Source organism: Balaenoptera borealis (genome assembly GCF_965194805.1).
Source record: "Balaenoptera borealis genome assembly, chromosome: 8".
NCBI lineage: Eukaryota > Metazoa > Chordata > Mammalia > Artiodactyla > Balaenopteridae > Balaenoptera > Balaenoptera borealis.
Window position 1 is genome coordinate 56090993 of NC_138865.1, and position 25521 is coordinate 56116513.

The 25521-nt window shown below is 33.8% G+C and overlaps 1 protein-coding gene across 4 annotated transcripts in view; it reads right to left on the reverse strand.

The window, feature by feature from the left end:
* The window catches only part of CNTLN (centlein), a 371323-nt gene that overhangs the window by 29631 nt on the left and 316171 nt on the right, over positions 1 to 25521 (reverse strand). For all 4 annotated transcript variants that reach the window (XM_082401583.1, XM_082401582.1, XM_082401581.1 and 1 more), the window contains 2 exons: positions 12353 to 12538; positions 9776 to 9853 (listed from right to left, as the gene is read on the reverse strand). In XM_082401583.1, coding sequence (XP_082257709.1) covers positions 9776 to 9853; positions 12353 to 12538 — 264 coding nt within the window. The remainder of the gene's footprint in view (positions 1 to 9775; positions 9854 to 12352; positions 12539 to 25521) is intronic.

The following is a 25521-nucleotide window of genomic DNA, read 5'->3' on the forward strand; positions in this document are numbered from 1 at the left end:
CATTTGTCCGCACTTTTCTCATAGTCTATTTATCATGTGGAACTAGTGGTCCATGGAATACACTTTGGGAAACATGCTGGCTCTATGATTTCCTGTATAATAATGTCACAGCACTTTTACCAGGACACAATGTACTGACATTAATCATCTTATTTGCACAGTTCATTTTCAAGTTAAAAACTAAACCTACTCTTATCTTGTGATCAGAACAATTTTCAGCATGTCATGTAGTTGGACATTTGGCTTCTTCTTATCTCGAAGAATCTCCCTTCCAGGAAGCCTCCAAAGTGGAACAAGAGGTCCATTTACTAATTTATTGCTGACAACCCCTTTTACTCTTTTCCTCTGGCTCCCAATAAAACGAAAAGCCCCACAGTTAAACACAACTGTTTGTCAAACCTGTTTTATTGGATTGTAAGCTTCTTTTAAGCTTTATACAGAGCCTAACACTTTATGCATTTCAAAAAGCAACCCATCCTTTAATCAAGATGCATGATTTGTGCACATCCATCTGCCCTTGTAGGTTCTTCTATTTTTCTCTACAAATAGGTCAGAAAAAGATTAGTATCTGCCTTTATATAATATTAGACAAAAGTTCATATATCTTACAAGGTAGTTGGAGATGGTTCTTTATCTATTTTAATCCAACTTTTCTATTTTCCTTTTTAATACAAAGATTCCTACTTTTCTCCCCTCTAAACCCAGTGTTCTACTTTCTGTTTATGAATTGTAGTTTATTGGCAACCAGCTTTCAAACCGGTCTTTAAAAAAAATTTTTTTTAATATATAAGGATCAATTGTAATTCTGTAATAATATAAAATTAATGTAATTTATGATGAAACAGTTAATAATTAAAACAAAGTTAGAGGAAGACTAAGGAAAAGTCAGAATTATAAAACATTTCATAAGATAAACAACAAGGTCCTACTGTATAGCACAGGGAACTATACTCAATATCCTGAGATAAATCATAATGGAAAAGAAAATGAAAGAGAATGTATATATATATGTGTATAACTGAATCACTTTGCTGTATAGCAGAAATTATTACAACACTGTAAGTCAACTATACTTGAAAAAAATAAATTAAAAAAATAAACATTTCACAAAACATACTTATTTCATAAAATATACTTATTGTTTTCAAATGAATAAAATAAAGTAACTGTTAACCAAAATTTTTTAGTAGATCTCCTTTCTATTTTACAAATAGTTCCTTACTTATGGAGCAGACTCAGTACATATTCAAATAATAAATACACTAACAGCCTTGGTTTTGAAAATAGCCTCTCTTACCAATCTTACCCTATTCATTTTTCACAAACATTTTTCATAGTACAGATAAAAATTTCTGATTAGTGAAGGATGAATTAACAAAACATTTTGTTTTTTGAGAAAGGTTAAAAAATGGGATCTTTAGTTAATTGGTTATTTTTAGTTAATTGAGAGTAATCACTTATATCACATAGATTATCAATAACTTAAATCTCATAAATTATAGTTAATCTGAAGACTAAGTGGAATATAATTTAATCTACAGTGACTCAAGAAAGCTCTTCGAAATCCTATGGTACCATATGAATATCAATTCTCAGCATACAGATATAGAGTGGATAGAGTTACCACTGAAACTATATTTAATATATAAAATGCCTCAGGAAGGGCTTTAAAAATTCACATCGTTTGCTTATTTGTTTGGCATATTTTTTAGAACTGCAAAATGTTTTACAAAATACTAAGAAGATGAGGAAATCTGAACTTTTTAGAGTCTAGATTAAGTGCAGGTTTATTTCGTACAGGCAGCATAGAGTCTGTTCCTTTCTCTCTCTCTGCATTCTGGAGGGAACTCCCTCAGATACAGAAGAAAGCACAACCATTCTTTTACTGATAGGATTTTGGATTTGGATTGAAGTGACAACCTGACTAGCCAACAGCAGAGATCTTTTCTCACTTGCCCCATCAAATATATGTGAAACAACAAACCCAACAATTATGCTGCCTTGGGTTTCATCTCAGATGGCATGTGCTGGGGCCTATGAAGTCCAGAAAGTCTGCTGGACTTTCTGCATAATTTTATTCTCTTGCATAAAAAAGAAGTGATACTCTTAGTTATGTCATTGCAGTTACACAAGCTTGAACTCTTCAGCACAAGGGGAAAAATGGACAGGGGAAGAGCTGATACTGCATGAGATTTCTTGGAATGGGAATTTAATTAGGGCATCGGAATAACTGTGAGTTTTGCTTGGTCTATACTGTAATCTTAAAGTGGGTCTTCCTGGTCATTCTGGCTGTCCCTGTTGCCAAAGGTGACTTCTCTTACTGGAGGGACTTCCCCTGACTTCAGATTTTAGGCTTCTCTTATATGTAAATGCCTACAGATGTTTGCCTTTAGGAAGTGTTATGCCAGTGACACAACCTCAAACTTACCACTCACAGTAATTATGGCTTCATTTAGAGGTGTTTCTGTATAAAGGTAAGATATGAATGATAGTTGCAGATGTTGGAGAGCTACGTTGGAAGAATAACAAAGCCTCAAGTCCATAAGTGTGAAACATACAGATAATTTACAGCATCAGCACTAACTGGAATGTGCTCTTAATAGTATAAAACTGAAAAGTTTTGTATTGAAAGAAAAAAATTGAAATAAGGGTAACTCTTTAAATCTAAAGGACAAGATTAACATTTTAACCATTTTCATTCTTATATTTGGTTTGAAAACTATTACCAAAAGATACTGCTTTTAAAATAAAAATTGATAATGGCCATTCTGACCGGTGTAAGCTGATACCTCATTGTAGTTTTGATTTGCATTTCTCTAATGATTAGTGATGTTGAGCATCCTTTCATGTGTTTGTTGGCAATCTGTATATCTTCTTTGAAGAAATGTCTATTTAGGTCTTCTGCCCATTTTTGGATTGGGTTGTTTGTTTTTTTGTTATTGAGCTACATGAGCTGCTTGTATACTTTGTATAGCTGATTCACTTTGTTATGTAACAGAAACTAATACACCATTGTAAAGCAATTATACTCCAATAAAGATGTTAAAAAAATAAAATAAATAAAATAAAATATAAAAATAAAAATTGACTTTAGCAGAGCTGTACTAAAAGTAAAGATATTAAATTTTATGTATTATACCTGCTTTAACAAAGGATATGATTCAGTGAGATTTTGAGAGTTTAGTAAGAAACCAATGTAGTCTGATTATTATAAAATTAAAGGTGGAAAATTTGGAATAAATAAATATTCATACACCCACTCTACTATCTTGTAATTAAAAGATCGAACTTGTTAAAATAACCAAGCATGGTATCAGAAAGAACAGTTTATTTATAATTTAAAACTGGCATTGAATTGTGAGCTAAGTTTCCTAAATGTTGTTTATATTTCTGGTGTCTTATCTATCTATCTATCTATCTATCTATCTATCTATCTATCTATCTATCTATCTATCTATCTATCCATCCTTCTACCTATCTATCTATCTTGGTGTTCTGCTGAATATTGAAGTCTGTATCTGCTATTCTTAAACTTTGGTGAAGGCTATAATTTGTTTTCCTTTCATTTCCCCCCAATTTTTTATAGTGGTAAAATACACATAAAATTTACCTTTTAACTTTAGTGACATATGTCTTTTTTCTGGTATCATGAAAGTAGGCTTTAATTTGTTAAATTAAAAAAAAAATCCCAGCAAGTCTCTGAATGGAGAATTTTTAACTTTTGCTACTTCAGTTGGATGTGAGGAATAAGTGTATGTGGGTGACTGTGTGGGTTTATGTGTGTGGAGAGAGTAAGTGTGGGAGTTTGCAGTATGTGCATGTTATCAGTGTGTTGTAAGTGCAACACTGAAAGCAACAGAGTAAATGTCTTCAGGGTTGTAAAGAGAAACTTTCTGTTAACCTTCAGACTGGAAGTTATTCTATTTACAAAAGCCAGGGAGATTTATAAAACCTTCTCACTGCCATATTGCAAAGCATCTATAGAAGGTAAGCATATTTTGCAGAAAGGGCACTGGGGAAAGAGCCATTTTAAATTTCACCATTTGCAAGATCTGAAGCAACTAATAGGAACAGGGATATCTAAAACTTACGAAAAAACATCGATCAAAGTCTATACTTTCAATTATCAACAACTGAAGGCAGAAAGAATTTTTGATATGGTCCCAATACAAGAAAATGATCTACACAAAGTGGATGAAAATGGACTGAATGAAATCTAGAAAAGGATTAACAAACAACATAGAATAAGGCAACAACAAAACAAGATCAAGACACATTTTCTAGCCATTCCTGGCTAAGTGTTTTTTATATAAATCCTAGTAAAGAACCATATTGTGGTTATAACTGTATATTATACAAGTATACATATTTTAATATACATACCCATAATTCTGTTCAAGTTAATTGTTTAAAAACTTTCATAGTTTATATATTTTAACTATTTGTTTATTGCTCTCCATCACCAGAAATGTAAGCTCCATGAGGGTAGTGATTTTTGTCTCTTGTTCACTGCTATACCACCAAACCTGAAACATTACCTTACATGCAGTAGACACTCAATACACGTTTTAAAAATGGATTTTACAGCTTGGGTTCAATTTTATCTCCACTAATTCTTTCCACTGCCTTTATAAAATCACAAGTACAAAAGACTGTTTCAGGTATTATTAAGGCCTGAAAACAAAACTAAATGATCCTTACTATAATTTTAATTTTGAGGATCAGAATGGACAGAACAAATAAACAATGTCTCTTAGAAGGCAGAGTATAAATAACCGACTCCTTTTTGTTTGCATATATGAGAAAGTAATATCAACTAGAGTATGACAGAGGGACAGCTCCTTCTTTGTCAATTGAAAAGAAACATATTAAGTATGAAATAAAATAATTTATCTCATTTATTCACAGTTATGCCCAGTAGATAGAAATTCAAATTCAAATGCATTTAATGCAGTCGCTGCTAATGGTGGGGGACATAGCACATGAGATATAAGAACTTAATTGGGGACTTCCCTGGTGGTGCAGTGGTTAAGAATCCACCTGCCAGTGCAGGGGACACGGGTTCGACCCCTGGTCTGGGAAGATCCCACATACTGCTGAGCAACTAAGCCCATGCACCACAACTACTGAGCCCATGCACTGCAACTACTGAAGCCTGTGCTCTATGGCCCGTGCTCTGCAACAAGAGAAGCCACCACAATGAGAAGCCCAGGCACCACAATGAAGAGTAGCCCCCACTTGCCATAACAAGAGAAAGCCCAAGTGCAGCAATGAAGACCCAACGCAGCCAAAAATAAATTTTGAAAATTAAATTTTTTAATTAAAAAAATTAAAAAATAAATAGTCTCTGGCTGCTATAAAAAAGAACTTAATTGGATTTACTTAAAAATAAAAAGGTATTCTTTTTATTTTTTCACTCTGCCTCATATTAAGGAATTCATTTTTTTAAACGGAGATATAATTCACATAACATAAAGTTCACCAGTTTAAAATGTATAATTCACTGGTTGTACAAAGTTGTACAACCATCACCTTCATCTAATTCCAGAACATTTTCATCACCCCAAAAGAAACCCTGTACCCATTAGCAGTCATGGTCCCTCTTCCCCCATCCCCTGGCAACTACTAATCTACTTTCTGTCTTGATAGATTTGCCTATTCTGTACATTTCATAGAATGAAATCATACAGTAAGTTACCTTTTGTGTATGGCTTCTTTCACATAGCATAAGGTGTACAAGGTTCTTCCAGGTTGTAGCACTATCAGTACTTCATTCCATTTCATGGCTGAATAATATTTCATGTGTGCATATACCATGTTTTGTTTATCCATCCATCAGTTGATGGACCTTTGGATTCCTTCCACTTTTGAGCTACTATGAACTATCATTGAGCTGCTATTAACATTTATGTAGCAGTTTTTATATGGACATATGTTTTTACTTATCTTGGGTATATACCTAAGTGTGGAACTGCTGGGTCATATAATCTCTACTTTTAACTTTTTGAGGAACTGCCAGACTGTTTTCCACAAGGGTGGCACCATTTTATCTTCTCACAAGCAATGTATAAGGGTTCTAATTTCTCCACATCCTCACCAACACTTGCTATTGTCTGTCTTTTTGATTATAGCCATCCTACTGGATATGAAGTAGTATCTCATTTTGGTTTTTGGTTTGCATTTCCCTAATGGCTAGTGATGTTGAGCATATGTACATGTGCTTATTGGCTATTTGTATATCTTCTTGTAGAAATGACTATTCAGATCAGTTTCTTTTCTTTTGTTGTTGAGTTGTAAGAGTTTGAAATGTGTTCTTAAATGGTTAGATTTCACTGAGAAAAGCCACACAGCAGGTTGGGATGAACTAATGAAAAACTGTGAGTCCCTGAATATTGTTATTGACATGTATCAACTAAATTTTTTATGGCTTCAATCACTGACATCTCTGTCTACCAAATCTGATCTACCTCTCTTGATCCCTAAAACTTTTAAAGGTATCATCATGTTTCTCATCATATAAGGTATTAAACTCACCTCTCTTTGGTTTCTGCTTTCTGACCCCTTCATGTAATCTCAGTACTGCTATGGATTCAGTTTCTATAAAGTGGGTCACATCTATCTCGTCCTTCCTATTTTTATAGTGAGGGCACATGCAGGCCCCCACTTACTTTTGCCTTGACTACCTTCTTGCTCCCAGTCTCTTATCCCTCCAAACCATCCTACATGCTGATCTCATGTATCTTTCTAAAGCACAACTCTGATTACATCCCTTTCCTGCTCAAAGGCGTTTATTGTTTAGTCCCAGTCTACTTTTCCTATTTCTGTTTTTTTTTTTCTCCCATGTCCTAAAACACAGAAAAACTAATTTTGGGTGGTTCTCCCACCCTATTATAATCATTAATTTGCTTGTTTGTCTCTGCCATAAACTGTAAGTTTTAAAAAATGTAATAATGCAAAAAGAGGAATTAATACAAGTAAAAATCTTCAAAGAAATTAAAAGGCAGCTATGCCAGAAAAAATGAAAGTAGGTATTAGAACAACTTTTTTTCAGTGTGATTCTTATTATTAGAAATCTGTGGGGACAAAGGTTAGATGCAGATAAAGAGCAAATACTTAAAATTACCAATTGTATCAGGACCACTTGAAAGGAGGACAAATATTGCATTCTGTGTTAAATATAGGTAAGTTAAGGTTTTAGACCTTTTAATTCTCATGCACTTCTGGCTAACAGTACCAGTAGGTATATTATTGTGCGGGCCCATATTGCCACATGGCAGGACAGCTTTTTATTTTCTGGTAAATATCTTATTTATATAAATTTTAATCCAATGAATGTAGAGAAAATTTTCTTTAAGAGAAAATAGTTCTGTGGCCTAATCCTTAAACAAAAGATAAAACCACAAGGCCAGATTCACTCCTATGATGTCAGAATTCCATTACATATACCACCCAACACAGAGGGAGGACATAAAAGGGAAGTTTTCTTATAATTTTATTTTCAAAATATTTTAATAATCAAATATCAATATTGAATTAATTAGGGCTCTTTTCAGGGAATGCGCTCAATTATTCCACAGCTTCAAGATCGTGTAACCTCAGGTACACGGAGCTGCATGCCATAAACTAAACAAAACAAATGAATGAACGTATTTATACTTTTGCCCTCACAATCCTGTGAGCATAATATAGACTCCCAAAAACTGGTGGACAAAGAAAACCTTTTCTAAAATTCAGGACAAATATAATTGCTAGAATTGAGAAAGAAGAAAAGTAGGATAAAAAAAAGATGTTTTCTATTTTATAGATTTTTCTCTTGGGTGTAATTATAAAGTGACATTCAAGTGCAACCAATGAAGTCCCTATTTTTTTTCTCACAGAATTCAAAGGCATCAGCAAAACCACCTATGTCAGTAATAAAAATAAAAAGTCTTTGACTTTTTAAATGTTATCATACTGTCACAGTGGAATAAAATTAACTTGACAAATGCTCAAAGGCACATGGTGCAGTTCATTATGTATAACAGCAACAGCAGCGGTTTCCCAGTGTTCATAGAGGCTGCTCCATTAAATTTACCTCCAGTCAATAATTAGGAGTCCACAAATAAACCTGGGCAATTAAATCAATACTGCCAGGCAATTATATTCTAGAGGCCAGGCTCAGTGGCACAAAAAGGCACTATATCAAACTGCAGTATTAAGCAGTCTAATGCCATTTTCAACAGGATTTTTTTTACAATAACTGGACAGAATAAGCATACATCCAGATAATGCAGAATGTATATATGTATATCTACATGTGTTAGTCAAAAAATCAGATCTGGTGTCAATAGAGCTTTAGTAAAATTTAAAAAAGATTTATACATATCAATTTGTTATTTTTATGTTCATAATTGATGATAAAACTTCCATATTAAAAGGTCATACTTACAAGTTGAATGTTAAAAAATCCACTACAAAGTTTATTTTTATAACTTTCACGTTTAAAAAAATAACCTGTAACAATCATTACTGAACTCCTTTGATGTGCCAGGCACTGGGCTGGGTGCTGGGAATGCAACATGATTGAGAAATGGCCTTTCTTCTCAAAAGCAAGAAGGCTTTGCCCAGCACCTGCACGTCTGCACTTAAACAACTTGAAGCAAAAGAGTGCCCATCACCTTCTATTACTATTGATAGTAATAGTAATAGTGTTTCCAGATAATGTTTCAAAAATATATAAAATGGGTACTAAGAATATGAATAGTTCATATATTATTTACTTATTCTTGACTTTTCCAAAAACGTAGATACTGCACTCACAGAACAATATTTTTTTTTTTGCTATTTTGAGAAATATGTTTTAGCTGTTTTTAATCCAGTTCATTTTAAAAACAGACAACAATTAGGTTGAGCAAAAAGAACTATAATGAAAAAGTTTTAGAATATATTACATGCTGTCAGTGATATCAAAACAAAAGTTGGCTATGACTAGAAAAGCAGGGCTCTCACCTGCCAATAAACTGCCCTGATCACTTACAAGAGGGGCACATCCCAGCGGACTATATGTGTATTAAAAAAATACTTGAAAGGGAAGAAAAAGTATCACACAGGTCACAGCAGCAGTCTCAATAGACCCCTCAGGGATTTCAGCTCGTCTTGGCCTCGTCATCCTCTATGCAGCTTTCCACTCAGCCCAGAAAATGTCGATAGGAAAATGTTTGAGGGGCCTCTGGTGGAAATTTTTTCATTCTTTCTGCATTGACAGGATGCCAAATCAATATTTACTTCCCACTAACAAGCTGCTCGAGGTCTCAGTAGAAAATATTGTAGAGAATGCAGGAAGACACAGTAATAAACAGCTGTCTGGCTGTGAGGAAAACATGAATTGACTGGAAACAGGTCCATAGTAAAAGGTCACTGAAACCCATGAACTCCTCAGGTGTCCATATCAACTACTAACTTTAAAGACACATAATAAAGAATCTCTTTTCCTAAGAGGGCTGAGAGAATGGATCCTTTTCAGTCTAGCAAGCATAGAGGTTGACTCAATAATTTAATTAATGCCTTTGCTAAAACCCATGTTGGCTCCTTCCCAAGGCATTTGCTTCATTTGTTAAGTCCAAAAGTACAAATGGAGGGTTAACTTTCCTGTCTACCTACTAGAATACTTATTTACCTAACAGAAGTAAGTAATGTGTCTAAGTGTTTACAAAAAATTAGGCATCTAGTAACAAAAAGTAAGCCTTGGAATTTTTAATCTGCAAGTTTTAACATATGAAGTAGAAAAACAAAATACCTGTCCTTCAAGAAGTTTCTGAATGTACAACAGCCATTCCTTGTCATTTTCAGCATCGATCTTTGTCCTTTCGATTTCCTGAAGGAAAAAAATAAAAACACTGCTGTTAATTTCATTTATATGAACTTGATCAGAATGTTAGATACTGAATAAATCTAGAGAAATATTGGTGGAATTAGATTCAGCAAAGAGCAGCCTGTCCTTTCAAAGTAGAGAATATTCAAATCGATGCTCTTTAATGTATAAATATCTACCTACATGTGGAAGATAAAGCTATATTTCTATATTTCATAATATAATTCAGGAATGTTTCATTTCTGCCTTCACAGTGGAGCTCACACTGGACTGAGGTGGAGGTGGAAGTGATTAAAATAAAATGAAAAAGAAGATGGAGCTGTATAAAAGAATCATTTATAAGTGACCCTCATAAGATGACATAAAACCTTATACTCAAAAATCTGACTTATCAGTAGATAATTAAGGAGTAATTGTTATAATCCCAGACAAAATAGGATATGTGTGGTTCTGGTGTACTTAAATGCTTACTCATTTAAAATATCCAATAACTAGCTGATAGGTAAGGGACGCTCCAACTTAAAGTATTGTTAAGTCACTAAATATTTTCAATGCATCAATTATCAAGGTAAAATATTCTGAAAGTATAATGTATTCACGTGTGCAACTGATTATTCAGTTAAAATCATGATTTGGTTTGCAAAAAAATGGACTTTTCAAAAAGGGAAGGGTTTGGAAAACTAACATTTGTTGAAAATTACTGTATGCCAAGTATCAGGCTAGGTACTTCGCATAGGTTGTCATAGTGTTTTACATGAATTTACAAGAGTTCGATGTAGCTTAAAGCATAAAATTCAGGTGGTTTGGGCTCTACTTGGGTAAGTCACTCAACTCTTCAGACCTCTGAAAGATGCAGGCAGGGATCAGTCCAAATAAGCTCGATCTATAATTAAATCTAGTAAATGTATCCAGGTGTGTGCACTGAGTCTTCACGGAACAGTGTGTTTTTTTCCAGGAGGACTTCCATTTAAGGTTGTGTGGTATGCATATTTTGGTGCTTGGCATCCCTGGCTCCAAACTGCATCTGCCCAGAGGCCAGGGTGCCATTTCTTCACAGAAATGTGCAAGCTACTCTTTGGGACTAAAAAGAGAGATCCTTTTCTAATTAATATACTCAAAGGGGACAACTTTTTCCAATTTGTCTACTCAAAGGGGGTTCTTTTTTCTAATCTGTAAGCCCAGAGAGGGCATCTTTTAAGACCACACAAAGGCGGTGATGCTGTCTTCCAGAATACGTATGTGGAACACACACACGTATACACACATATACACATGAGGGATTTTGCTAAGTCTGTTTGTTTTAAAACTTTTAGGAAACAGTGGAGGACTCTATCTTAATTTTTTGTTAGGTTTCTTTTTATCAACCAAATTTTAATGAAATGTCCATAATAAGATACAGTTAAGACCCTTGCCTCAGATACTATTATTTCCTGTGTGTCTTATATTTGATACTGTATTTCATAATGCTCTTGTACTTCAAAGTTCAGAATTCACAGACACTGTGGCATAGGTGCTGAAAATAGGAAACTGATAATTCACTATCGTATTCACCCATAGGATGAAAATAATCTTTGCAGGACTCCTTTGACCTCTTTTCTAAAAATTCTTCGCAGTTTAAAAACTTTTACAAGTTGTAGATCTGCTCTATCCCAGAAATTTTTTGAGAAACTGATGGGTGAGGGGTGCTGAAGGATGTTCTCATACAAACATTTAAGTCTATCATTTTATTTAGTCATTGAGCAAATATTTATGGGGAAGCTAAGAGTACCATCATCTCTTTAATCTTTCTAAACAATAAAAAATCTAATATTTATGTATTAAAGTTCAGAGACTTCACAATAGAACAGGATTGAGTATCCTCCACAGGTTTCACAGAAGACTGTGTATAAGATGAGATTCTGCTGTTTATGAGGCAGTAACTATCAAAAATGCAGTGCCCTCCTCAGGAGGTACAGAAATGCTACTGAAGACCTATATGTATATGCACATAAATTCACTCAGATGGGAGTATTTTCCCCACTTTAAAGCAATAAATATCTTTTTCTATAACTTGATCAACAATAACTTTGAATTTAGCTAGAAAAGCCAATACATTCACTACATTAAAAAAATCTCATGTAGGACGAAAAATTCTCAAATCAATCGTGACCCAGCTAACTAAATCCATTCAAACTGGCTTAATTAAAAATACTAGCTTACAAGATATATGATGAACTAAAGAAAATGGAAGAGACAGGAAAGGATAACTGACTTGAATAACAAGCAAGCAGTTCTAAAGGTTATGTGTACTGGCTTACTTCTGTATTACATAGTTAAATTTCTCTAAAGGTTTTTTGAGTTGGTTAATACTTTTGATGTATCTTTCATTGGTACACTAATAATCTTGCCTTCATTAATATTATCTTAAAGATGAAATTCTAAGAATTATAAAACAAATAAAAATATGTACTTACATTCAATGTGTAACAAGCCCATTATTAATAAATATTTAAGTGATCTTACCTCTTCATCTTCTGTGTCCAATATTTCCTCTAGATCTGACCGTGAAATGTTCAGGATAGATGCTGCCAAGGTCTGGGCTTTATGGGTTGAGGTTTTACAAGCATCCCTGTTTTTCTGCATCTTTTTAAGTTCTCTGATTTGTCGCCTTATTGAATGGACATCATTTTGTAACTCTCTCACCAAAGCCTGCAACATATTGGAAAGAATGTGGGCTCATATGGAAGTCATAAATGAAGAAAAAGCAGTCATAACATAAAAATGTGAAGATACTAGCAAATAATTTTTTATTAGGATTACTCTGATTTTATTTATATTGGAACATAATGGATTGCTCTTTACTTATTGTCAGAATGCAATAAAAGCTCTCGCAAATGACCACTTAACCAACTTGCTGGATTAACCAAATCTCTCCAATCCGTCTTTCAGATTTGCAACTGTTATCCCGGATGGTGAATACTTGTAGCAGGCAAGCTGCTTAGCATCATGCCAGAGCACAACTACTCCCACCAGTCGAGCTGATGCCAATTGTCAGATCTATTTATTCCTAAGTGTGTATATTTGTTGTAACAGGTTAGTTACATAACTAATTTAATTATTGCATAAATAATGAAAAATAACTGCATCAAGAGGGCTGTTCCTATTTTATTAAAACTGGATTAGAAATCTTTGGAAGGATTTGATAAAGCCAGGTGGGTAAAAGTGCAATTAAATTATGTGTGGGCAAGACAACAATAAAGGATTGACAAAAATCATAAAAGTCTAGGCTTGCTTCCACAAGAGTCTCTAATTTCTCCCTTTGAGAACACATGCCTGTGTGTGCATAAGAAAAAGGTAGCTCTTACTCTGGGTGGACAGAGCTCTGGAGCCTGATGCCTGGCTTTGTGGGCTGAGAGCAGGCTAGCTAGATGTTTGGGTTGTTCTCAATCTTTTGCCAGCTTAAGCAATGCTGCAATAAATAATGGTGCTCATATATACATTTTGCATCCCTAGGATATATCCCTAGAAGTGAAATTGCTGGACCAAAGGGTGTGTATAACTGTAATTTTGAAAGCTGTTGTTTAATTCTCCCTCTCTCCAAGATCGTACCAATTTACACCTACACAAAGAACATAGGAAAGTACTTGTTTCTCCATACCACTGGCAAAACACCAATCTGGTTTTTCAGTGTAGTTTGTTTTTTTCACTATATTATAAAGTTTCATTTCTCTTATTAAAAATGAAGTTGAGCATCAGCCTTAACAGAAAATTATATTTCTTTTGTCTTTTTTTTCCTATTTTTCTTAGTGATTTATAGAAGTTATTTATACTTCAGGGAAATTATAATTGTCTGTTGGGTATTTCTAATCTTTTTCATATTTTGTATTTTTCTTCTGACAGTAATTATAGTATTTTATACCTAGGAAAAAAATGTAAAAGCTATTTAATGTACTAAATGAATCTTTTCCTTTCTCACTTTTGAATTTAGTGATACTTTAAAATTTAGTGTGATACTTTAAAAAGCATTCTCCACAATTTTATATACATGTATGTATATTATATATATATATACTCATTTTCAAACCATGATTTTTTTCTGCCACTTTTAAGATTTTATTTTTCAGTTTAAAATGTTTTATCCATTTGTAATCATCTAGAAAATTATTACATACAATCATAGTTGTCTCACCACCACCTGTTAAATAGTCTATATTTTCCCCATTGATTTCATGTGTGTTTAGGTCAGGTTCTGAACTTTCTATTCTGTTCCATCTGTCTTCTTATTAGTGAAGCTTTATAGTATATTTTAATTAGTGAGGCTTTATAATAAATGTTATAATCCGGTAGGGGTATCTCCCTCCTATTACCTTTCTTTTCAGATTTTTCTTGGTAATTTTTGTTTGTTTGGTTCTTCACATAAACTTCACATTGAGCTTGTCTAGATCCCCTTCCCCTAAACATTTGACTTGTAATTTTATTTAAATCAAGTTAAATTTTATTTGAATCATGTTAACATTTTAGAATGTTGAGTCTTCCTAATCAAAGACCATGGTATTCCCTTCCAGTTGGTTAAGTCTTTATTTGTGTTTCCGAGGATCATTTAAAAATTTTCTCTTTGTAGATCTTTTTTTTCCTGGGCCTCTTACTTTTTGGGGGGCACTGATTCTAGTACTGATTGTTGCTTATATACATAAAGATTGTTAATATATATTAAGCTTACTGAAATTTCTTATTTGTTATGAGTTTTTCAGCCGATTCCTCCTTAGCTTCCAGGAATTGAACGTCTGCAAATATTGATAATTTTACTCCTATTTTCCAATATATATATATTTTTTGCCATGCTGCACAGCTTATGGAATGTGGGATCTTAGTTCCCTGACCAGGGATTGAACCCAGGCCCTCAGCAGTGAGAGCGCAGAGTCTTAACCACTGGACCACCAGGGAATTCCCTATTTTCCAACTTTTATACCTCTAATTTCTTTCTTTTCTTATTGGATTATTAAGTTCCTCCTGAACAATATTAAATAGTAATATTGATGGACATACTCAACTTGTTCCTGATTTTAGTGGGAATCTCTCTACTTCCGAGGAAATACTAGGCCAGATTTTGAGTTGAGAGCTGTATTTTAATATACTAAAAAATACATCTTAATATATTAATATATAATATACAGTTTTATATAGTTAACGATCTACTCATTTTATTTTTATTTCTTGTAAGAATGGAAACCAAATTGTCTTAAATCCATTTTAGCATCCATATAAACTACCATATGATTTTTCATCATAAATCTATTAATACAATTTTAAATAATTTTCTTAGTATTGAATTATCCTTGCATCACTGGAATAAACTCCACTTGGTGTGATATATTATTTTTTGATGTGCTGCTGAATTCTATTTGCTAATAGTTTATCTGGAATTTCTATATTAATAAGAGATTGATTCGTTTCTTCCAAAAATATTTGGAAAGAATCTTCTCTTTCCATGTTTTACAGTAGTTTTAATGAGATTGAATCTATCTGCTCTTTACTGATGTGGTAGCACTCATCTGAATTTGGCCTAGTATTTATTGCAAAGAAAGATACCTTTTTGGCAATTTATTTTAATTTTCTATGTGTTCTGGAGGGAGTTTTGGTACATCATAATTTTCCTAGAAAATGATCTATTTCATCCAGGCTTTCAAATTTATTTGCACAGAGTTGAACTAAGTATTCTGCCACGATTTTTTTTTTCCTGTGTCTATGTTTATTGTCACTTACTTGTTATTTTGTATAGTTGTGCTTTCTACTTTCTTAATTAGGTAAGCTAAAGATTCAATCTATTTTATTGCTTTTTACTTTTCTTTTCCAAAAAAATACTCTTGTATTCATTTATTAATTCCACATTATTAATTCATTAATTTCTATTTCAATCTTTAGATTCTATTTAATTCTTGAGTTGAATATTTACTTTCATTTATTCTTGTTTGCTAATGTAAATATATAAGGCCATACATTTTTTGAGCACTGTCTTAGCTGTATCCTATGGGTTCTGATAATTCTAGAATGTTATTCTTTTAAAAATATTCTGCAATTTGTTCACATTTCCTTCTTAACCCAATAACTTTTTTAAAAAAAAATATTTAAGTGCTAGTGACTGGTTTTCTGGTTTTGTTATTGATTGCAGTTTTATTGCATTATTCTCAGAGATCGTCATCTATACTATTTCTACTTTTCAGAGTTAACTGAGGTTTCTTTGTGGTGTGTCTTGGGTTGGAATGCCTGAAAACACACTCTGAGGGGTGGAGATTTGTGTGGGAGAGGGTGCTTAGAAGCAACACCTATAAGAAACTTAGGGAAGCGGGAGCAGGCAGAGGGAAATGTTGATCTGCACTGCGGTTCCAACAGAGGCTTCACGCCATTGTATAAGGAGCTCTGGAGCCGAGATAGCCTTTCAGAGTTGTCTCATCTTTGTTTTTTCCCCCTTATACATGACATGAACTTTTTTTACATCACTGTTCTTTATTTTTTTGAGTGCAGAAACTTTACTAAAACATAAACAGGGGATGACATATTAGACCAATTTTCCCTGGTTCATGTTATGTTCTTAGAAGTTTTTTATTTCCGAAAATTGTTTTTGGATTATAGCTTCAATATTTGTCCTGTTCCATCACTCCTTTTCTTTTTTGAAGACTCCAATTATACATGTGTTGAGTCTCTGTCATTTGCTTCATAAATCCTTTTTTCCACAATATGTTTTGTTTAACTGAAGCATAATTAGAATGAAACAGTGCACACATTTTAAGTGATTAGTTTAATGAGGTTTGATAGTTGTATGCTTCTGTGTAGCCAACACCCTGTTCAAGATACAGAACATCTCCATACCCAAGAAATTTCCCTGATGCTCCTTCCTAGGTCAATTCCTCCCACATCCAGACAGCACTGCTCTCATTTATATCATCTTAGATTAATATTTCCTATTCTAGAATGTCATCTAAATGGAATAATACACTATGTACTCTTTCATGTCTGACTTCTTTTTCTCAACATGGTGGCGTTTTTTTTGTTTTTGTTTTTTTAAACATTTATTTATTTATTTTGGCTGCGTTGGGTCTTCGTTGCTGCAAGTGGGCTTTCTCTAGTTGCGGCGAGCGGGGGCTACTCTTCGTTGCGGCGCACAGGCTTTTCATTGTGGTGGCTTCTCTTGTTGCAGAGCATGGGCTCTAGAGCGCAAGCTCAGTAGTTGTGGAGCATGGGCTTTGTTGCTCCGCGGCATGTGGGATCTTTCCGGACCAGGGCTCGAACCCGTGTCCCCTGCATTGGCAGGCGGATTCTTAACCACTGCGCCACCAGGGAAGTCCTAACGTGGTGTTTTAAATTAAGGATTCATCCATATTGTTTTGTGTATCCGTAACTTGTTCTTTTCCTTTTAATTTATATTAAATGCAATAAGTTCAACAATATTTATACACACATACATTCATATAAAACCCAGAAATATATATTTTTTTCCTGAGATAATTTTATTTATTTTCTTTTACTTCTTTGCTTTGTCTGCCAACTTGCTTTCATTTGTTCCCATGTCTCACCACCTTTTCTCTAAGTTCTTACATTTATTTCCACCTTAAACATGTGCTTTTTGGAGGAAATTATTTCATTAATATTTTTATTCACAGTAAAATATTTTCATCTGCTCTGCAGCAACTATCTGTGGTGAAACTTCTTTTCCTGCCATTTACTTTTCCTGTTTCCTTCCTCCATTCCTATCCTAATCTATTTTTGTTGATACTATGTTGGTTCATTTTTCAGGACTCGTTTTTGAAAGAGAAGAGTTTTTCCGAGATTTCCTATTTGTAGAAAGTTATGTGGCAGAAGGGCCTGTGCTGTGCTGCAGGCTAGTGAAGTTTTATATATGAATTTAATATTTTTTCTGATGAATTCCATTAGCCAGGTTATTTTGGTTATAGTTTGTTTGGTTTTTTATAATATAAGGAATTTTTTTTCTTGGCTGCTATGAGGAAAGCCACCTCCTGCAGATACACCTTGTCTGCGTTATTCTTCATTAAGTCCTGCCTCCTCCTCTTCTCTGGAAGCAAACTAGTTCTAGGAAGCTCCTACACAAACAGGTGCAGACTCATTCCACTGTTGTAGACAGGTGATTAGGATGTGTACCTCATGTGACTGTCATCGAAGACTGTATTTTTGCTTGATCTTTCAGAAGTCTACAGCACCTAAGTCTTCTCTCCCTGTTATCTTATTTTTGCTTCCTTTTGGATGTCTTCAACAATCTTACCTGGTTTTGGCTACTCTTCTATGTCTTCTGAAATACAGGGTTTTAACTGTGATCTAGGTTTGCTGTAAAAAGGAACTGAATTTTTGTTTCTTATTCTCCTTGTCTGTCGTGTGATTCCAAGGGAGAGAAAGGGAAATGATGATTTTATCCCTTTATAATCAAGTCAGAATTCTCCAAAGTGCATTTTCCCCTACTATTTTATTATAAAAAATTTCAAACATGCAGACAAGTTTAAAGAAATGCACAGTGCACAACCATGTACCCACTACCTATATAGGTTACAATTAATTTTGCTATACTTGCTTTATCACATAGCTATCTTCCATCTTATTTTGTTGATGCATTTCAAAGGAAGTTGCAGACATCTGTACAGTTCCCCCCTAAACACTTCAGCATTCACTTCTTAACTAAAGATCAATATTTATTTATAATTCTCATTACTATTTTTTGAGGTAAAATTTATATACAGTGAAATGCGTAAGTCTTAACTGTATGATCTTATGAGTTTTGACAATGAAAACACTGGGTAACTCACACCCAGATCAAAGTAAAGGACATTTCCATCACTCTAGAAAGTTGGCTTGTGTCTTTTCCTAGTCAATCTCCATCCCTAGCTCCAAGAGGCAGGCAACAACTGTCTTTTTTTTTTTTTTTTAAATCTCTATAGATTAGTTTTGCCTGTTCTATAAATTCTTACAAATGGAATCATATACTATGCATTATTTTGTGTTTGGATTCTTTCACTTATAATGTTTTTGCAATTCATCCACATTGTTACATGTATAAGTAGTTCATTTCTTTGTATTGCTGACTTTTATTCCATTACATAATTATAACATTGTTATACATTTTCCTATAGATGGACATCTGGGCTGTTTCCAGTTCTTGACGATTATGAATAAAACTGCTATGAATATTCCTGCGCATTTTGTGTGTATGTGTGTACACATGTTTTCATTTCTCTTGAGTAAATACCTAGAAGTAGAATTGCTGAGTCATATGGTAGGTTACTGTTTCATTTATTAGAAACTTCTATAGCTTTCCCTTAGAACTTACGCCACCAATGGATGAAAATTCTCCATTCTCCACATTCTTTCCAACATTTAGTGGCTTACCTATTTTTTCTTGAATTTATTTCTAAGAATTGTATTTTTGATGCTATAGTAAGTTGAAAGTTTTTTATTTCATTTTCCAATTGTTTAGTGTTAATATATAAAAACTTTTGATTTTGACCTTGTATCCTATGAAATGGCTAAACTCTTGTTAATTCTAGTAGCTGTTTAATAAATGCTTAGAATTTTCTATGTAAAGAATCATGTCTCATCAGAGAAATGTACATCAAAATCACAATAAGGTATCACCTCACACCCATTAGGAAAGGCTATTATTGAAAAAACAAAAAACGTGTTGGCAAGGATGTGGAAAAACTGAAACCCTTGCACACTGTTGGTGGGATTGTAAAGTAGTGCAACTTTAATGAAAAACAGTAGGAGATATTTCAAAAATTTTGTAAAAAGAGAACTACTATATGACCCAGGAATTCCACTTCTGGATATATGCAAAAGAACTGACAGCAAGGTCTTTGCACACTTAGGTTCACAACAGCACTGTTCACAATAGCCAAGAGGTAAAAGCAACCCAAATGTCCACCGATGGATGAATGGACAAACAAAATGTGGTATATATGTACCATAGTATATTATTCAGCTTTAAAAAGGAAGGAAATCCTGTCACATGCTCCCAAATGGATGAACCTTAAGGACATTATGCTAAGTAAAATAAGCCAGTCACAAAAAGTCAAACACTGTATGATTCCACATATATGAGGTATCTAAAGTGTGACTACATCATAGAAACAGAAAGTGAATGGTTACCAGAGGCTAGGGGGAGGGGAAAAAGGGGAGTTGTTTAATGGGTATATAGTATCAGATTTGCAAGATGAAAAAGTTCTGCAAGTCTAATTCACAACTATGTGAATATACTTAACACTACTGAACTAATACACTTAAAAAGATGGTTAAGATGGTAAATTATTGTTGTTATGTTTTCTACCACAATAAAAAAAAGAATCAGGTCATCTGCAAATAGAAACATTATTATTTTACCAATATTTATATCTTGTTTCACTCCTTTTCTTGTATTGCACTGGAATACTGAATAGAAGTGGTGAATAAACAACTCTGCCTTGCTCCTAGTCTCAAGGAGAAAGTGTTTAATATTTCAGCATTAGGTGTGATGTGCCCTGTGGGTTTTTTGTAGATGCCCTTTAACATATCAAGTTCTCTTCTACACTTAGTTTTCTGGGTTTTGTTGTTTTTGTTATCATAAATGGGTGTTGAATTTTGTCAAATGATTTTAGGGAGTATTTGTTTGAAATTCCCTTTTATTTTCTGAACGGGGTGGATTACATTGATTTCTTAGAACTGTTGAATCAACCTTTTGTTCCTAGGATAATATCAACTTATTCATGGTGTAAATCATTTTCGCATAATGCTGGTTTCGATTAACTGATATGCAGTTGAGGATTTTTTACATTGATGTTCATAGTGCAATGTTGGCCTGTGGTTCTTTTTTTTTTTTAATAATGTTTCATCAGGTTTTGCTTTTAGGGTTATGTTGGCCATATAAAATGAGTTGGGACTTATTTTCTCTTCTTCCATTTTCTGAAAAAGTTTCTCTAAGATGGTGCTGTATTTTTCCTCAGATGTTTGATAGAATTACTCAGTGAAACCCTCTGGATGTGGAGAAAGTGCATGTGTTTTCTGAATGAAGGCTTTAGATTTTTTAAAAAAAATCCAATTTCTTTAACTAATGAAGAGCTACTCATACTTTCAATTCCATCGCTTGTCAGTTTTTGTGGTGAAAAGAGTTAATTCCGAATGGTTCTGGAAGCTCATTTTCCTTCTCCTCTTGGTAGTTCAGTAGGGACTCCGGATAGTTTAATAGCTACACTGAGTCAGTCGGAGGAAAGAGTAAAGGGTTTGGCTGACGTCTGTGCTCTAATAGGCAATGCTCAACCTAGGATCCCAGGTGTGCTCAACGGTGCTCAATGGTGGGGATGGGGCCCTTCCTCTCTCTTGGAGTGCACTCTGTCACACACCCAGCTTGCTGGCCTAAGCAGACCTCTCTCTGCTGGAAACTTGGCCATGGTGCATAACAAACATTTATACTCAGTCTTTGCTGTGGAATAAAGGAAGTTCTGGGGCTGTGTGCATTCTACTACTTGTCTGCCTCCAAACCCAATGTTATCTGAAATGTGTGGTGCTAGTGGTGTATGACTGTGACGCCCCTACATGACAGGTAAGATGTACTTTTCAAGGAAGTTGTCCATTTCACCTAAATTGTCAAATTTATTGCTATAATCTTGTTCATAACATTTCCTTATTACCTGTTTTAGGATCTGTAGTGATATCCCACCTTTAATTCCTGATATTGGCAATTTGTATGTTTTCTTTTGATCACTTTAGCTAGGGTTTTATAGTTGATCTTTGCAAAGAATTATCCTATGTACATTTTTTTTTAAACTATAGCATACAGACTGTTTTTTGTTTCTTTTAAAGAGCTCCTGACTTATTTATTGATTTATTTTTTGCTGTGTTGGGTCTTTGTTTCTGTGTGAGGGCTTTCTCCAGTTGTGGCGAGTGGGGGCCCCTCTTCATCGCGGTGCGCAGGCCTCTCACTATAGCGGCCTCTCTTGTTACGGGGCACAGGCTCCAGATGTGCAGGCTCAGTAGTTGTGGCTCACGGGTCCAGTTGCTCCGCGGCATGCGGGATCCTCCCAGACCAGGGCTCGAACCCGTGTCCCCTGCATTAGCAGGCAGATTCTCAACCACTGTGCCACCAGGGACGCCCTCCTATGTACATTTTAAATTATGAAACTGCCACGTTGTTCTTTAAAGTGCTGTTTCTGTTTACATTCCCTTCAAAAGCACGTGAGAGTACTTTTTTTCATAGCTTCTTGCTAACTTTAGATTTTATACATCTTTTATAGTTTTTTGATCTGATGTCAAACAGACAAAAATTATGTTTAATTTTTATTTATCTTGCATTTCCTGGATTCCGAGTGAGACTGAGCATATTTACAATATATTCATGTACTATTTGTGTTTCCTCTTCAGTGATTATTTTTATTATTTGCCCTTATTTCTACTGGGCTATTTGTCTTTTATTCATTTATTTGCAAAACTTTTTTATATATTCTAGATATTGTTTTATCTGGGCAAATATTCTCTCACATTGTCACTAGTCTTTTTTTTTTATGTCTTTTTTTTTTAATGTCTTTTTTTTTTACCTTTATTGGAGTATAATTGCTTTACAATGTCACTAATCTTTTATTTACAGTATCTTTTCCCTACAGTTAAGTGTTTTTTATGTAATCATGGTTTTTAGTTGTGGCCTTTATTGATTTTAGGTTTTCTGTTTTGATAATGAAGTTTTTTCCCATCTCAAGATTATAAAAATTTTTGTAATGCTTTAACCATTTCCTTCTTTATTCTTGAATTTTATAGCAATGGGTAATATATATTTTGGAGTTGTATGAGATATATAGCTAATCTTATTATTATTTTCTAAATTGAAAGCAATTTCTCCAATGCCATTATTGACTACTTTCCCATATACTGATTTGAAATGCAAAATCCAAACTTTATGCTCTAAATTCCCTTATAATGAGTTGGTTTTGCAACTCTTTCTGTGCCAATGCTCTATGCATCTATTTCTGCACTAATCATGCTATTTTATTTATATAGCTTTATAGCATGTTTTGATGTTTGCTAGGAAAAATTTCCCTCTCTCCTTCCCATTCTTCAGCCATTTTCATCCCCTCTTTTCAGTTATTTTGGAACCAGTTTGTATCTTGGACAGCACTCATATTTAGATGAGATATGGAATGAATTCTCACATTTAACAATATTATTTCTTCCCATTCAGAAAAACAGTATATCTCTCCATTTATTTAGTTCTTTTTTATGTCATTCAGTGTTTTATAGTCCACTTTATAGGTTTCTTGCATTTTTTGAAAGATTTATTCCTGGGTATTTAATAGTTTTTTATCATTGTAAATAGAAATTTAAAAATAGTATTTTAAAATATATTCTTACTTGCAAAGTCTACTTTATTTTGTATGTTGACCTTATTCTGAACCTGTTGCTGAATTATCTGGTTAGTTCTAATAGTTTACGACTTGATTCTCTTGAATTTCCTAGATCCACAAACATGTCATTAACAATCAAAGTTTAGCTGTATACGTTCAATTCATTTTGGGGAAGGAGGAGTTGTTTTATAGTTTATGGATTTTTTCTTTTATCTTTATTAAAGCCATTTAAAAAATTTCTTTGAGTTTATTTTTTTTTCTAGTATCTTGAGTTGAAAATTAAATTTTGGCTGAATTTCAAAGGTTTTGATATTTCACTGTAATTCATAAACTCACTTTTTATTTCCTCCTTAACCCAAAATCATATAGATGAGTTCGGAATTTCTAAGTGGATAGAAACATTTGGCCACTTATTTTGTAAAATCATAATTATATTATATCCTACTCAGGGTACATAGCCTAAATGATTTTTGCTTTTTTTGAACTTGTTGAACTTTGTAGCATAAGATGTAAGTAGTTTTTGTGAATGTTCCACAGGGGTTTGAAAAGAAAGTAGCCTTGCTCACATTTTCTCTATTTGAATTGTTGATTTTTGAATATAATATAGATTAAATATACTAGAAGATAGTAAATACACTTGTGGATTCATTGATTTCCTTTTGTAATTTCACCAAATTTTGCTTAATGTTGTCAGGTACATAAAAATTCATAATTTTATATTTTCTTTGCAAACTATCCATTTTTATCAACATGAAATTACCCTCTTTATCCTTATTAATGGTTTTTTCTTTAATTTTGTCTCAGAGTAATATTGCTATATCTTCTTTTTGTTAGCATTTACCTGGAACATATTCAATTGTGTGCTGGCAAACAAGCTCTTTTCCAGGGGACTGGTATGACTTGTAATGCTTGTCAATTTCTATGGCGTTAAGTACTTGTACCATGATTGATTTCAAGCAACAAACACGAAGGAGATGCTGGAAAGAGATATGCAAAATCGATTCTCACAAGCTGGTACAAGCTAGTTGCAGGATATCATAATTTTATTCTTTTATTTTTTTAGCTTTAGGGATCGTTATGTTTTAGGTGCATCTTTTTCACAATCTCATAGTGTCTCTTTTTTTCTTTTTTTAAAATACATTTCAACTTTATTACATATATTGTGATTATTGGTATGTTTGGATCATCCTATCTTTTTTATTTACCATGTCTCTTATATACTGTTCCTCTCCTTTGTTCTGTCTTTCCTTCTTCCCTTCCTTCCATTCTTCCTCCTGGCTTGTGTTGAATTGATGGTGCTTTCTTTTTTTTTTTTAAATTTCTTCTAATTCTTTGAAAATTAAATACTCGATTCCTATTCTTGTGGTCACCTTTAAAACTTCTGAACATATATTTAATATTATTCAAGTATTTAATTTGATTAACTTAATATAATAAATTAATATTATATTTTGAATCAATATCTAGAGTTTCTTATCCTCCACATGTTCCACCAAAGCAAAAAAGAAACTTAACTCTTCCAACCACCCCCTCCTCCTAACTTCTGGTACTGTAAACGTTAACATCAACAGTTATTTAGAGTTAACTGTAGGTTTTACTAGCGTCTTTGTTTTCCATTGTTTCATATGTTCTAAAGATCGACAGAGTCCCATTTGGGCAGAAAGACTTGAAGAAGTGAAAAGATAAACTATTTTAATATATACAGGAAAAGAGCAGACTTTGAGAAAGAATAGGGCTTGCAGTATTCAAGGAACACCAAGAAAGTCAGTATGGTTAAAGAGGAATCAGTGAGGTGACATGTAGTAGAAAGTGAAGTCACAGAAGTAACAACAAGACTAGTCATGGGAGCCTTGCAGGGCAGTGAAGACGTTTCATTCTATCGTGTAATGAGGAGTCATGAGACAATTTTGAGCAAGGGAGTGACACGATATGTTTTCAGTTTTAAAAGAACCATTCTGACCAAAAAATGGAGAAAAAGATTGTCTGGAGCAAGAGCTGAAGAGGGACATGAGCTAGGAGAGTATGCAGAGGTACAAGCAAGAGGTAGTGATAACCTGGACAGTAGCAGTGTTGAAAGGCAGCAGAATTCTGGATCGATTTTCAAATAATAGTCCACAGGATTTGATGAGGGATTAGACATGCAATGTGAGAGAAAGAGAAAAGACTAGGATGATTCGAGGTTTGGGGCCCCAACACCTGGATGACTGGTGAAAAACCAAATTCTGAGACAAAGAACACTATAACGGAAGTAAGACTGGGAGGAGTACAGATTCCAGTGGGTTGTGGGCTTAGTAATGACAAAAAAAAGAGAAAAATTTCTTCAGG